Consider the following 15113-nt stretch of genomic DNA (forward strand, 5'->3'; position numbering starts at 1 on the left):
CCCCTGGCATTTGATACTTGGATAGGATCCTAATTGTCAGCATGAAAGGAAAAGCTGCACACCGCGACTGGAAATCTGCAGCCCAGAGGCAGCCCTCTCCCTGCGACCGATACAAACACGCCTGTGTTATCTGCAGGGGGTTTGTTTATCTCTACGGAGGGCGGAACACCACCAGTCTCAGAGACTTTTGGCGGTACAATATAGGTAAGTTTGCCCCTTCACTTACTGGTCAATAGAAAAGAGGAAAATGCATCCAGTCATCGTGAAACTGGGGACACCCCAGAGCTAACAGCTCTGGTTCCTCCATCAAAATAATCTTCTACTTCAAGCAGCTACCTAAGCTTCATAAACGCTTTCAGAGATCAAAGGATGCACGAACTACATTATGATCATTGGGCAAATGGTGGGATTGTTCCCATCGTAGGTGTCCCAGAAGGCTGAGCTTTGAGATCCTTTGTTTGGCCAAAAATACTGATTCATTTACAACATCCTATTTCTAGCTAAGGATGTGACAGAGATTTATTGAATCTTTAACATGGGAATAGTTTATTCATGGAAGAGCGCACAAAAGGAGCGCATGAATACAATACCTTGTAAGACTGCATTAGTAATGCACCATCAAATATGACATTTTCTGAGATTTAATGTATAGTGTTTCCTGTTCAATTGTTGTTAGTAGATAAAACTCAGAACTGTGCTCATGGAATAGCTGGGTTTTGGTGTAGCTAACCATATAGCATTAAAGTAAAAACCAAACTGCCATTCCACATACGTTTGCTATATAGAAAAATGCACTTAATTGTGGAATTGTGGGGGAGGTGCCTCAGTCTTCTGAACTAACAGAGGCAAGATGACCCAAGGCAGATTTATTTTAAGATTGCCTGCATCAGAGTGGCATTTTTTCACTCTCCTCAATAGTAGAAGAAGGTAAATGAAGAAGTGTTTGTTAACCTTCGTGCCTCATTGACTCTGGGTGTGCAGCCACATCCAAAGCTGATCCTTTTTCTTTTTGTCTTTATGTTGAGTTCACTGCTGTCTTAACTTAACTTGAGCTTTGGCTTCTAGCGAGGAATGAATGGGAAATGCTGGACTGCTCGGGAGATGGCCCAGGAGAACTGGAAGAACATTCAATGGTGGCTTATAAGGTAGTAAAGGAAAATTTACGTTGTCTGTATCCTAACACCTATTTTCCTAATGTGCAGTAAAATAAAACTCTATCTGTTATTATGTACTAAGGCCTCTGTGTCAGTGCCATTCTGAGTGTAGCTGCACAGGGTCCTAGCATGTTTCCATATCAAGTCCCAGCATTTCAGTTTAGCAGCCGTGTGCAGCTCCCTGATTTCCTCACTTAACACTCAGTACATAATAGTAATACAAAATACAGACCTTGGCAGCACATTCTTTGACTTAGCTGTACAGTTGTAACAGTTGCTCTGAATTCATTTGCATGATAAGCAACAGCATGAAAACATTCATTTAGGAACTTGCATAGAAAAGGAACGGGGGAGTGAAGACAAATAAGAATTACAGCTTCACTTGTGAAGGGGAATCAGAATTTAGGATATCAGGAGCTGCAGTGCAATGCAATCCTCCTACAGTCACACGTAACCTAATATTACTACCTGAGCAATGTCTCAGAGAGCTCCAGGTGTGCATCCCTCACGTTTTCCCACACAGTGATGAAGTGTGTGCTTCTGGGATGCCGTCCCTGTTCAAACAGCACAATGTTCAGCGGGGCTTCCTGCTGGGGAGGATAAAAACACAATTAAAAGTTGGTGGCTTGCAACACCTCAAGAATTCTTACCAGGTTATCGCTTGCATTATTGTTAATTATATTGTGATGCTGTCAGCCTTTTATTCACACAGTTATTTTTGCAATTATTTACATGCTACGTGCCTACCTGTACATGGTAAATATCATTCCATTTTGCAGGGCACCCTGTATATTTTTGGTGGAATGGTGGATTCTGCTTTCACACAAGCAAAAACCCCTCTCTGGATGTATGACACAGGTATGATACACAATAGCCAGGACATTCCATGGCCATAGGTACTAAGAAGCAGTAAGAACCAACCTGCTTTCCAAGAAGAAATGTGTGCAAAACTGAGGACACGATTTTCCTCTAAAATTAGGCTGTTAAAGCTTTCAAAGGAATCAGCTCTTCCTTTAATTGCAAGGTTATTAGTGTTATTATTATTATTACTTAGGAAAGCTTAATGCACTTTCATGTCTCTTTTTGCTTTCCTCCTCCCTGCCCCACATTTTCTGCTCGGCCACATTATGGCCTCTTTGCTACTTCACTGCGTAACCCCAAGTCAGCGGGTTTGTTTTAGCCTTTATTTCCCAACATGGAAATACCTGCTGCTACAGCAGAGATTCTCAGATAGAAGCTTCTGTGTACCATACACGTAATAGGAGAAGGTCACTCACGGTACTTACCAGTGAAAATTGTGAACGAGTTATTCGGAAGTTCTGTGCCTTTTATTCGTGGTCATTATTTCAGTATTTTCCTTGCAAGTGTAGCTTTTAATAACACGGACTTGTAATTCTTCCTTATTCTTACCAGCTGCTGAGTATCTGGTACCTCTGGTCCTTCAGATCAGTGGTTTTTGACTGTTACCCAAGGACTGGTCTTAAGCAATCTGTGAAAAGGAATGAGAAAAATGAGGCTGTGGTTGTAAGGGTTACATAATAAATAACAGGAGCCGTACCTGCACTGGAAAGATGTTGATTCTTCAAGTCCAGAAAGCCACAGGTTATTTTTTACAGTGAGAATTTAGCTTTAGGAAACAGAAAATCCAATATGGCATCTCAGTGCTTTGATAGCAGATAAGGATACAGGAAAACTATCAAACTGTCAGCTCCCCGGTGCTGCTGCGTTAGGGGAAGCAGATTTCTGCATCCTTGTCAGTAGAAAACACCAAGATGAGATTTACTGGAGAACTGGATTTGTAAGTTGAAGCACTGATGTCGGAGGAGTGTCCTCTTGTGGTCCGGGATATAAACTGCGCTTTATTAAAATAACCCCCCAGATTCTGCAGGATGGACAGAGGGCCGCCACGTACCAGCAGAGATGGAGGTAAGGAGCCAGGAAGTGGCGAATGTGTGAATCAAATGCCTGTTGCTTTGTTGATTAAACAGATTGCTTTGAAATATGTTCCGCCAAACAGTTCCAAACTAATCTCTTCGGAGACATGTGGCCACACTTTATTTCTTTGCACTTGCAATAATTAAGGCTTTTTCCTTCTTTAAAATTGCTGCTCTTAACTTTCTATATAGCACTGAAATTTTAAGCCCTCTCTCTTCTTACTACTTTTTCTGTTTTTTCTAAAATCCTTATAAAGAAAACCAATTTTAGATGATTCATTGCAACCACCAATGCTTTTAAAACGGGGCTCTGAGTACGGATGGGCAGCCCCATTAATACATTTTAAAATGCAAAGTGCTGCAGCATTTTGTATTTCTGTAGTCTGAGCACATAGAGATACTGCCGCTTTTAAATGAAACCTTACATTAAGCACTGAGGCAATGGTCTAATGGATTGGTTTTGTATCACTGCATGTAAAGAATGACTCGCGTGGTTGCTTCAGTTGTGGCTTTATCCTGTAGTTTCAAAGAATTTTAGCACAACCCAAAGGAATGGCTTTTGTTACTTGGAAATATTGCCAAGCCGGATTGATATGACTTGGTCTGTTAACATTTCTTTTTGCTTTATTACTAAACTGTTTCAGAGTTTGGCACCTACTAACAGAAAAGGCCACAGTGCAGTAGTTCACCACGCCAGCATGTACATCTATGGGGGATACGTTGGCATCAGAGGCATTTCACAGGAATTCTGGACTTTCCATTTTGGTAAGTTTAAAAGTTCGTTACATTTTGATGCAGTACAATCAGTGGGAAATTATGGCTGCTGTGGAATAGCGTGGTTCACTGTGTGAAGAAAATTCCTATTGGCAGTAATGTTACAAGTTAGATTTGGCTTCTGTTCAGCAGCATTTAATTACGAATTCTGTCAATTAAACTAATCCCCAGCTGAAATCGGTTGGACTGAATTACACTGGAAGAAGTTCTGCAATATTTGCCAGTTTTGGAGCTGAGAAATCAGGGAGCCTGGTTCTGTTCACTGAATTCTTCAGGGTTTACCAAAATCTTCCAGTTGCAGCAGAGACCTTCCATGAGTTCAGCCTGCTGACGCCATCTCCAGAATCTCCAATCTAGAACAGAACACAGGGATATAAACCTGGCAGGAGATGGTTTCGTTGGCATATTCAACATCAGTCTTGTGGCTGCAAACCCGATGATTCCCAGAGACTTTCTAAAATGGAAAGCTTTTGTTATCTGGTGGCCATTTGGGAGCTGTGTTGAAATGCATGATGGTTTATCTCATCCTTCATTCCCTCTCAGGAAGAATGAACACCGACATTAATGAAAGGATGTTTTTGTTGACTGATTTCCCTCTTCTACCTGGGAAATTATCTTTCCATGACAGAGCCGATGAATTACCTAAGCCACAGGAAAAACTGCTCTGTAAATAAAATCTCCATAGCATCTGCCGTGCAGCATCTGATATTTTCATTCTACGTTTTTGCACTTCTTCAGCGTCAGAAATTAAACTGTTAACTTCTACCATAGTAAGGTTAGAGCAGAACGTCCCTGTTTTCCAATAAAGTGGTTACTTTGTTATTGAAATAAATCCATTTTCAAATAATAAGATAAATTTGGTAAATTTATGAATCAATACTCTCCTTTCAGATACAAGAACATGGTTGTATGTTTCCACCCCACCTCACAGCACCGGCCCAGGACCTCGCCATGGTCATTCAGCAGTGGTTTATCGTGCAGCCATGTACCTCTTTGGAGGACTGGTGGGGCTGAATGAACAGAAAGATTTATGGAAGTGGGACTTTGGAAACAGCAGCTGGCATAACATCAGAACGAGGTACAGAATATTGTTTGTTAATCTGCATTGACAGAGAAAGAGAATGGTTCTTACCATACGATACTGCATGCAAGCAGAGGGAAAATAGATTCCTATCTTCCTTGAAAGGAATTACTCAGATTAAGACCTGGTACCACTGCCATCCCTGAGGCTCCACTTGGCTTTGCTAGGGAGGGCTGTTGGTAACACATTGGTGCAGGTGTCAGCAATATCATTTTGATGCCACAATGCAGCTGTTCAGTGGTCATTCTCTTGAGTCAGAAGAAAAACAGAGGCTAAAATCATTGTTAGATTCTTTTGTTGGTGTCCCTGCAATTGCTGTTTTCTCTTGTATTTAGCCAAGGACCTCCTCCAGCCGTAGGTCATGCTTCAGTAGTCTTCAAAGACTCAATGCTGGTTCTTGGTGGAGGGATTTCCAACTCCAGTCCTAACGAAGACCTCTGGAAGTACCATTTCCATACACAGACATGGAAGAAGCTGAGTGGCATTACAAAGGCAAGCTTTTCTCCTAAAACGTATCACTGCATGCTGGGAATTGGCGCTGGCTTTCAAACTACCTCAGATTTCACTAATACAATCCCCAGTCCCTGGAAGAATAAGAAGCACCACCAGCACTCCCACTTCTGCAGCTACTTCCGCCAGCAGCTCGCATACCGAGCGTTCAGCAACCAGGACAGTGGTGCCATTGAAATGAAAACCTTTAGCTTCCCTCTGGAGCCAGTGGGCTTCTGTGCATTTCAAACCACTTCAGATGTGGAACAAGACCCAAAGAGAGCAACAAGAGTTTTGGTGAAGGACGGGTCTGCCCCTTTGTTTATCTCTTCAGAAAAGGAGACTTTTGCTGCTACTGCACTTGTGGAACAAGAGGGAACCAGCTGTCAGCCTGCAGCTGCAGGAGATGAAGTCAGCAGCGATGCCAATGTGCTGCTGGTCATTGGAGGCAAACCTTTGTCCAGCTTCTCTGAAATCTCATTCTGGCAAATGGGCTTTGATAGCTTCTCATCCCTTTGAACGCAAAGCAAGAGGACAAATCCCCACCAACCTGCTGGGAGGCAATGAACCAAACAGTGTTTTCAGTTTTCTGTCAGTTTGCTGTGAAAAGAACAAACCCTTCTCACACATGCTATGCACAGGTTTTTCTTTTTACATGAACAAAAACCTCTCTATATGTGTAAGCCACAACTGACATAAAAATTACAGTTCCCGGGAGGAGCTTGTTGGAGCTCTGCTGCCATTGTTACTTTTCCCTTCTGATCACCTTACAGCCTTAAGTTGCTGTGGCTGATGCTGCATTGAAAATCAGATCTGCAGCACCCCCTACTGGCTCCAGAACTGCCATTTCAAGTGTTTGCTCATCTTGCAGTGTGCCAGAAGACACACACCTCTACGACTGCAGTGTAATGCAGTTTGGGAATGTTACTGTCACGTTTGGCTGTGAGGGAGCTGATGAATCCTAATGGCTTTTTCTTCAAAGAACCTTCCTTGCATAGTGTGTCTGCAACAGCAGAGAGCACGTGCATTGAGTGCACAGCACCAAGTGTGTTACACATTTCCCCTCTGCACCAGGGAAATCCTGAGCCTTTGTCAGGTTTGTTTTCCTTTGTGTAAAACTTCATGATTCACCAAGAAAGGGGTTTTCTGGAGAGAGAACATTGTCCAGCATTTCAGGTTTCACGAGCTTAAAAAACACATTTCCATTTTCCAAACAACAAAGATCTTACCTTTAGGAACAAAGAGAGCACTCCCGCAAGCACCAGCCAACTCACAGCAATCCTGCAGGCCTTATTGCTGCTCAGGCTTTGGATTCCTTCTCCAGGATCATGAATTGCCCACATGGAGGAGACACGTTTAGAGCTTCTTACAGCAACCAGGTGAGCACATGCAGGGCGCTGCAGCCTTAACTCAGCAGCAAGCATTTCTTTCTCTGGCTGTCATGTCTGTTCTGGCATTATCCCGAGAGCTGCTGTAATATACAGACTTTTATCTAGGATTGATGAGGGAATAAAATTTATCTGGAAAGCTTAACAATAAAGCAGTGATTTGCCAAGGAATGAGAAGGTCTCCTGGCATATCCGTGTATCCTGGGGATGCCCAGCAGCCCAGGAAAATGCCATCCAGCCTCTGCCATTCCTTTTGTGCTCCCCCAGCCTCCCTTCCCTTTGGCAGCCCCACAGAGGGCGCAGCATTTACTTGGAGCCAGTGCAGGCAGGACACGAGCCAGCTCTAAGGAGAAGGCCTGGCATAGGGAGCAAAAAGCAGCTTGCAGGACGTGCCCATCTCCTCCACGTCCTCCCCTCCCAGAAGGTGAGCTGAGCTGGGGCTGCATTAACACTTCTGATATCCAAGACCTACACGTGTAATCCTTGCTCATACCATGGTCTGATACTCCCTGAGCTGTCCTGCTTCAGAAGTCGGTGCCACCAACTATACCCAGGTAGTTCCGCTCCTGCTTTCCTGGAGCAGTACATTTGTTATCTGATATAGAGGAACAGCAGAAGCTCTGTCAATGTGCTTCTGTTATTTCTCCATGCCTGCAGCAGTTCGTGAGAATTCATCCTGGGCCCAAGCCAGTGACTAAAAGCTGCAGCCATCTGAATGCTCTGAGGCAGCCTGTGTGAAATAATGAATGGAATTAGTCCAGCTGATGGCAGCTACTTAGTAACAAACCAGCACTGCTTTTTGGCTGGACACGGAGCAGAAGGGCTGTCACTGAAGTGATGATTTAAAGTGTCTCTGAAAAAGGGAAGTTTGCATTTATTCGCTAAGCCCACAGCCTGATTCGATCCATAGAATAAAAGCAAAAGGCTGCAACGTTCTGTAATCTCATGTAAGATGTGAGATGTACTATTGGATCATAAATCACATATCATGAGAACAAAGCTATCAGCCTTAAGCATCTCCAACTCACTGTCTTTAATTACTACTTGCTTTCTGAATGTCAAAATGCCTGAATAGTAGGAGGATTTTTTTTTTAAAATACAGACACTTCACACAGAGGGTGGCTTTAAAAAAAAAAAAAAAGAAAAAGAAAGAAAAGCCAATCTATTTTCAATATATTTTCTTATAAATGCATTAGAAGAACAATTGAGGCACTCACCAGTGGGATCTTAGTTTGACCTACACAGAAAACATGCCACAAGGGAAATGACTTTATAGGAGCTCCGCTATTAAGCTGGAACTACTGCACTCAATGGAATCTCAGAATGGCCTGGGTTGAAAGGAACCACAATGATCACCTGGTTTCAACCCCCTGCTGTGTGCAGGGTCACCAGCCACCAGACCGGGCTGCCCAGAGCCACATCCAGCCTGGCCTTAAATGCCTGCAGGGATGGGGCATCCACAGCCTCCTTGGGCAACATGTTCCACCCTGTGTGAAATCACTTCCTTGTGATACGCCACTGAGAAACTGAGAATCTTACACTTTAACTGGCAGGCTCAGTGGCAAAGCATCTGTCAGCCACGTACCTGTGGGCTGTGAGCTCAGGGAGCAGCACTGCCAGCCCCACTGACCCAGGTCTCAGCCACCTCTACCTGCCACAGCGCAGCACAGAAGTGCTTAAGAACGACTCCCCCAGACATTCGCAGGGACGTGGTGTATTTCAGACACAACTACAGCACAAACATTTCCAGGTCGGGTTGTGGACTACACAGATCACAGTTTCTCGTTCCCGTGTACAGTTTCTACACGGATGGCAGTGCAGCGCCCAAAGCCGGTCATACATCACCACTGTGAAACAGGAGCAAGAGGGTGCACTTTGTTTTATAAAAAAAAAATCCAAATAAATTATACACCGAGAGCTGCCGCCGAGCTTTACATATAAAAAGGTACAAATACAGCAGTTAGTGTGGCTTTAACAAAATCTAGCTAAAAAAATACTCTCACGTACTTCAAAAATAGGTTTCTCCAGTTACAGGGAGGGGGGTGGGTGTGTGTTTAGGAAGCAAAGTGCTCAAGCCCAACAACACTAAGGAGGTGCACTCAGCAGAAGCCCCGTGGCTCCCTGCTGTGACACAGCACACACAGCAGTGCCCACCCCTCATCCCAGCACATGGGCACAGCCCGTTCCTTCTGTGGTGCTGACACTCGGACCAAACACACGTGGATGACACCTGCATCACAGAAGGCCATTAGCACGGAGTTCTGGTTTTTGGTATCAAAGCTACGATTGTCTGTCTAGCCGTGACATTAATGCATCTAATTAGCTACATGGTTTTACTGCTGCTTTCTAACTATCTTTTACGGTGAATCACCCCTCTTTTGTTTTCTGATTGCTTTTTTAACAGAGTTCCTATGCATCCATCTCTCACCTGCACTACAGGCACAGCACAAGGGTACAAGTTGGTGAGTACAGGCTGGAGGTCAGTCAGCAGCTCATAAAGTCCTTAGAAAAATGATATCTGTAGATATATATATAGGAACATATATATAACTTTTTAAGGGATCTGGCTTTTTCCAAATGACCACAGCGCAGCACGTAGCTGTATTTCTTCATTCCTTCCAGCCCTCAAAGCTTTTAAGTGGTCAGCAGGCCTGCCAGCATCCCAGCATCAGATTAACACTGAGGTTTCATGTATCAGTCTCTTTAAACATATACAGATAAAATAAGCTTTCTGGGGGTGACTGAACCTTCCAGCCCATCAACCAATAAATAGCCATGGTAGGAAAACTCCTCAGTAGCACACTGGGACTCACTGACACTCTATAGCATTAGCTGCAGGAACCTCTTGTCCACTCCCATTTGATTAAGTACAAGTGGTAAGTGATGCTACGTTACCTGATGGTCAGTCACAACACGAGGCCTGTAGCTTTAAAACAAAACAAGTGATGCTAAGCTACAGGACGTTCAGATATTACGTGCCTGTTCAGATCACACAGCTGTGGTGTCTCAGTCTCTTCAGGCTCCCCATACAAACAAATGGAATGGCTAAATAAGCTACATTGAGTTAAACAGATCTGCCTATTTCCTTCAGCTACCAGGACACTGCTGGGAAGAGCTGGGTTTGCAGCCTCAATTCTACTGGAAATTGCAGCTCTTGAACTTAAAAGCTGAAAATGTTGAATTTTTAAGTAAAACGTCAAGTATTTGGCTATTGGAAGTGGAGGAAAACCTTGCCTCGATGAAATTGTCCCATGTGGGAATTTAAATTCAACATTCCCTCCATCACCATCACTCCAGCCACGCTGACAGTGTAACAATGGGGACTTAGGAGGCCACATTAACCGTGCGTTACTTACTTGGTTTTTAGGCTTTGGGTTCTTTTTTTGCTATATGTGATTGCCCAGAAGGAAACTAATGACGGTATTTAGCACTCAGTACTTTAAAACTGTAAACTTCTGTTATTATACTTCTGGGAGAAATTCAAGCTAACAGTTCACAGAGCTCCTGAACCCAATGGGAAGAGTCAAATATCAAACATGCCTTAAAGAAAATGCTTCTGCGTTCTGTCTATTTACAAAACCAACACATGTAGTTGGTGAATGCCAGCTCAGCTGCTGAGCAAACAGATCGATAGTGAGTGCCAAGTTTCCCCACACAGTGCTGGCTTTGTGCAGGCAGCAGACTGTCGCAGCCATAGCTTCCCTTTTTTGCTGCAGGAACTTTTCTGGCAACTCCGTTAATCCACACTAAGACATTTGATATTTGAATCGGGCATCTTTTATGTTTTAATATGTAATAAGGCTCAGGGTTCAAATATGAAAAGCCAGTACTCTGCTGGAAGCAATGATAGGAGGTAAGCACTGGCTACCAGAAGCACAGCACTTGGACCCAAAGAGCAGCTCCCCTTTAGCTGGCAGTGCTGTGAGTGGGGAAGTGTGCCTGAAGCTCCTGCCATCAATTCTGACTCTAGGTTACACAGGCAAAGGCTGCTCATCACTCCCTGTAACGTATGTCAGCCACAATTGCTCCCAATGGTCCTTATGGTTTTCTATTAAGGCCTCTGAGGTTTTGAGGAGTGGCATTGGGCTGTGTAAATGCTGACTCTCAATCAGCATCTTGGATAAATTCATGAGAAGAGCCATAAGAACACCCACGACATCCCCTAATCTGCAAGCAGCAGCCCAGCAGGACACCAGCTTACCTGCACAGCGCACAGTGCTTTGGTCCAACTGTTTGCCCACACAGTTACGTTCATGCAGCAGGCACGCACAAAGAAAGTTGTGCATACAGGTTTCTAACTCACTTTCACATTTAAAATCGTTCCTAAGAACCCCGTGTATATAAACAGTTATAAAGAGCAGCACTGTGCAGAAAACATCCTCCAAACCCAGTCATATGTACAAACCTCTTCCTGAGAAGGATCCCAGTTGCTTCAACTGTGCTTCCCTGTTTAGAGATGTGGAATTCATCCCCGGCCTTCCACACTTCTCCTTCCTCTGACTCTGCACTGGTATTTTCACAGGATATATTCCCAGGCTCCACATTCTACCTCTACACAGGGATCCTGAAGCCCAGGACAGGCTTCACTCTGTGTGTGTTATCCTGTATTTCACCTGAGCACCAAAAGGCCTTTTCCAGCACTGTGGAGCACACTCTTGCAAGTGCTCCTACCTTTCTTGTAGAAGCAGGCAAACTGCTCTTGGGAATGTTTCATCTCTCTCCCCCATTCTCATCTTACTCTGTATTTTGTCCCATACACAACCAGAACAGCAGAACAGGGTTCAAGGTGGTGTTAAGAACTGACCTAGTTGTACCCTCACACCTTATCCTGCGTGTGAAGTATTCTCCAAAGCACAGGACCTCAAACCAATACCTAGCAACAACATGACCAGAAACAAGGGAAATCTTGTCCTTCCTAGCCCTGAATGACTACAGAAATAACCAAAAAGCAGTTCCTGAAGTAAGTTACGCTCACAACTTCACTACTTCAATGCTGAAAACAAAAAACATACATCTGTAGCCTAAATACACAACTGTATTTGAGTCACAGAGGAAATGAAAGAACCGGTGTTGAAACGTGAGACCTCTGCTGCAATCTGCTAACGCTAAAAGAAGTTTGGCAGGTTAACTTTCCTTTTCCTGGTGGCAATGAACAGCTCAGATCCAGTCAAAGTAGTTTGTCCTGTAAGAAGAGGTGCAAAGATTACCAAGAGCTTTAAGGCCAAAAGGAGCATGTGTGGCAGTACAACAAAGGAAACCCAGGGTGACTAACGACACAGAAGAAAATGATCTTGGCCACGTGAAACAGTCATCGCTACTGTGAGCCACCACACACAGCGCGGCCACAAGGTGGCCCTACAAGTTCTCCTAATCTTCCCACTATTTCTTTACAAAGCACAGGGATACGGTGTTCAAACAGAGCTAACATCTCAGTGATCACCCTCCCGTAACATTGGAGAGGCAGCACAGGGTACGTAAGACTAAACCAAGTGTGAGTGGAACACAACTACATTTTGTTCCTCCAGTGTGATACTTCATTTCTCTTGAGGGAGAAGATCAAACTTTCACATGGTTTTTACATTTCGGCTCAGACTGTAATTCCAGTTAGATTGCAATTCATGTGAAAGTCTCTTCCCGGATTCTAGCAAACCAGCTGGCTGTTTTGCTCCCATTCAGCAAGAGTTTCATCCCATGCAAAAGTCTTTCAGAAGGATCCCTTGTAGATGTCGGAAGATTTGAGTTTTTACTGGGTGTGAAGTACAGAAGCTCCATCTTCTAGAGTTCAGTGGTGAGTAAACATTTCGTTTTCACTGCAGCATCCTCAGCGACTGGGCTGGAAGGGGAAAAAGTAACGCCCCGTGAATGCACTTCTACAAACAGATAGATCTGCCATGAGGGACTTATAAAGTGAGAGGTGTTGATGGGAGCAAACTAAGAATTAAGTATCATTCCCAAGAGTAGCAATAGCTGCTGCTTCAATCTAACAAGCCCCAGGAACAAACCTTTCCAGTGGACAACCTGCAGAAGGGCAAACAGAACTAACTTCCAATAACACATCACTGCCACCCACTTTCTGCTTTCCTTTTCTTAAGAGGTTCAATAACAGAACTGGTCACGGCAGCAAATTGTGCCTCACCAGTACAGCAGAATGGAATAGCAAGAGGAAACTGCTACCAACTCTGATTCCCATAAAGCTTGGAAGAAAAAGAGAAGGAGGAAGAGGGCACACGCTTCCTCTCCATCCCATATGGAATGTGTACCAAGAATTTACCTTGCAAGGACTTCAGCTGTCTGCTGGCACGGTGGCAATCCAGCTGATGACAACAGAGCCTCTGTGCTGCCTTTCACTGCTTTCAGAGATAAGGCAACATCATTTCCCAAAGGCCCGTTGGACATTAGTCTGCTCTGAATTGGGGAGAAAGAAAAAGGAAACTGAAATAGAAACCTGCCAGTACTAGACACACTAATAATAATGTGGTTATTTACAACAGGGAATTAAGATCCTTCAAGTTTGAACTAAATGTAAGTTCCCAAACTTCACAGCATTTACCTGCAATGCACCACAGCAAAAGAAAGAGATTCAAATAAATATTTTAATATACCACCTCTAGTTTATCTCAGCTTGAATTTAGTTTTGGTCTGATGCACTGCTCTATGTGCTTTCAAGTGAATATAAATTATTATCTTTTACTCATGTTCTTGTTTGTTAATCATGACCAAAGCTCTCTTCCTCCTCCCCCTGCACCCCTTTTCTCCCCTGAAGTTGCCTTTTACACACTCCATCACAAACTGCTAAGTAATGGTTCAGTAACTCACTGGCACTAACCACCTCGGTGTTATTGTGGGCTGGGAAGACACCTACAAAAAGCAAAGAAAAGCTGATTAGAAACGGTTGGAAGAAACAAACAGATCTGACATAATACTGCCCGCCTCAAACAATACCAGGTATCTGCTACTCAGAATCTGCCTCACAATATAAGAAGCCTTTGAACCACAGCAGTGAACAGCTACAGATGAAGCGACTTCACACAAGCAGGTAACTCACAGCTCACACATGCTCACTCACAGAAACTCAATGGCAACAGTTTCAGCATAGCTTTCCCCTCCAAAAGGTGCCCAAACCCACAGCTATCTTCTGCCTTGCAGACGAGGTTAACTGAGCGTACTCTGCTGTGAGTAGTTTCAAGGTGCCCCAGATGTACCACCAGTTCACTCCGCTGCAGCAGATCCAAGCATGGTGGATGGATACCGAAGCCAGAGCAGAGTTTGTGAGTAAAAACCATTGTACTTGGGAAGGAAGAAGTTTGGTTTTGAAATACATTTACCCGAGGTGTAGCTTCTGTAAAGTCAATTAGATTCTCTGTCAATGATGTTAGGGAAACGTCCTGGTCATCTGGAGCGCTCTATGGAATAAATCAGTTTTGAATTGAATTCCCAATAGTAAACAGACAGATTTGCTGAACACCAGAGTGGCTGCCCACATTACAGACCAGTGTCCATGACAAACACCGCCATACATTAGGCCTGTTTTCTCAAATCTTTTCATATCGTCTTTTACAACAGCCTTTTCATTCCACCGTTTCCCAGTAGCAAACTGGAAAGAATGTCATTGCCACGTAACAGCAGAACTGCCCTGTTCTCCAGTGCAAAGCTGAGGTATTGCACCATATGACAAGAAGGTCAGCAAGGTCTGCAAGCTGAGTGTCTGAACTCAGAAGATGGAGGTGATAATTATTCAGTGGAATGAACTATTTAATACTGGTTTAGAGGGATGACAGATAAAGGGCGTGTTGCTTTAGTAATCCAGCTTAACCCCTCAGCCTGCTGAAACAACAGCCAAGTACAACATTGGACTCGAGTTTTGTTTCGGAGAGGGACAAAGGAAAAGTGACCCCCGAGTGCTTCACAAAGGCAGCTTTGTGCATCTCACAGAGTCCAATAAAAAAACTACCTTAACCTTCAGGCAACCAAAATACAACAATTAAACATTATCATTCGAACTTCTTCCTCTGTCATTACTTTGATGGAAACTGCACGTGTCAGAATTTCATCTTTACACCATCTTTAACGTGTGAAAAATGACCAACCGGTTTAGAAAAATAAGCGTCAGGCACAGACCCTGACAGCAGAGTCAGAAATGTGCTTCAAGAGCGGTGCATGAAACAGGCCTCTGCTCCAGAAAGCAGCCTGTGGCATCCACAGCGTTATGACAGGCACGCAGTAAGGTCTGTGGTCTGCTGTGGTTGCCTGAAGGCATCGGTAGTGTGACACAGAAACCTTCCAGTCTGACAGG

At 44.0% G+C, this 15113-nt stretch overlaps 2 protein-coding genes across 6 annotated transcripts in view; one reads left to right on the forward strand and one right to left on the reverse strand.

Annotated features, from left to right (window-relative positions):
• The first annotated feature begins 12 nt into the window (after window positions 1-12).
• On the forward strand, window positions 13-10394 carry LOC107316772 (tRNA wybutosine-synthesizing protein 2/3/4-like). Of its 2 annotated transcripts, none has more exons than XM_032445715.1 (7): window positions 13-204; window positions 1066-1145; window positions 1934-2012; window positions 3034-3080; window positions 3733-3853; window positions 4754-4940; window positions 9225-10394. In XM_032445715.1, the coding sequence occupies exons 1-7, from the start codon at window positions 42-44 to the stop codon at window positions 9316-9318; spliced, it is 771 nt and encodes a 256-aa protein (XP_032301606.1). In that variant the 5' UTR covers window positions 13-41; the 3' UTR covers window positions 9319-10394. The 2 variants fall into 2 exon arrangements, with proteins under 2 accessions (XP_032301606.1, XP_032301605.1); XM_032445714.1 differs by lacking the exon at window positions 9225-10394 and adding an exon at window positions 5279-6162.
• The window catches only part of EPB41L5 (erythrocyte membrane protein band 4.1 like 5), a 41053-nt gene continuing 34454 nt past the window's right edge, over window positions 8515-15113 (reverse strand). Inside the window, exons 23-26 of one of the 4 annotated variants that reach the window (XM_015868631.2) lie at window positions 14146-14223; window positions 13637-13678; window positions 13092-13225; window positions 8515-12653 (exon numbers count right to left, since the gene is read on the reverse strand). In XM_015868631.2, the coding sequence (XP_015724117.1) occupies window positions 12596-12653; window positions 13092-13225; window positions 13637-13678; window positions 14146-14223 (312 nt within the window). In that variant the 3' untranslated portion in view covers window positions 8515-12595. Of the gene's footprint in view, window positions 12654-13091; window positions 14224-15113 lie in introns of those variants that run through there. The other 3 variants (XM_015868632.2, XR_001556575.2, XM_015868630.2) reach the window with 3 other exon arrangements.

Source organism: Coturnix japonica, chromosome 7 (genome assembly GCF_001577835.2).
Source record: "Coturnix japonica isolate 7356 chromosome 7, Coturnix japonica 2.1, whole genome shotgun sequence".
Lineage (NCBI taxonomy): Eukaryota > Metazoa > Chordata > Aves > Galliformes > Phasianidae > Coturnix > Coturnix japonica.

Coding starts and splice junctions, on each gene's coding strand:
- LOC107316772 (XM_032445714.1), top strand. CDS start 42: ATGAAAGGAAAAGCTGCACACCGCGACTGGAAATCTGCAGCCCAGAGG. Junction 205..1,065: donor CTTTTGGCGGTACAATATAG/GTAAGTTTGCCC, acceptor TTTGGCTTCTAG/CGAGGAATGAATGGGAAATG. Junction 3,081..3,732: donor ACGTACCAGCAGAGATGGAG/GTAAGGAGCCAG, acceptor AAACTGTTTCAG/AGTTTGGCACCTACTAACAG.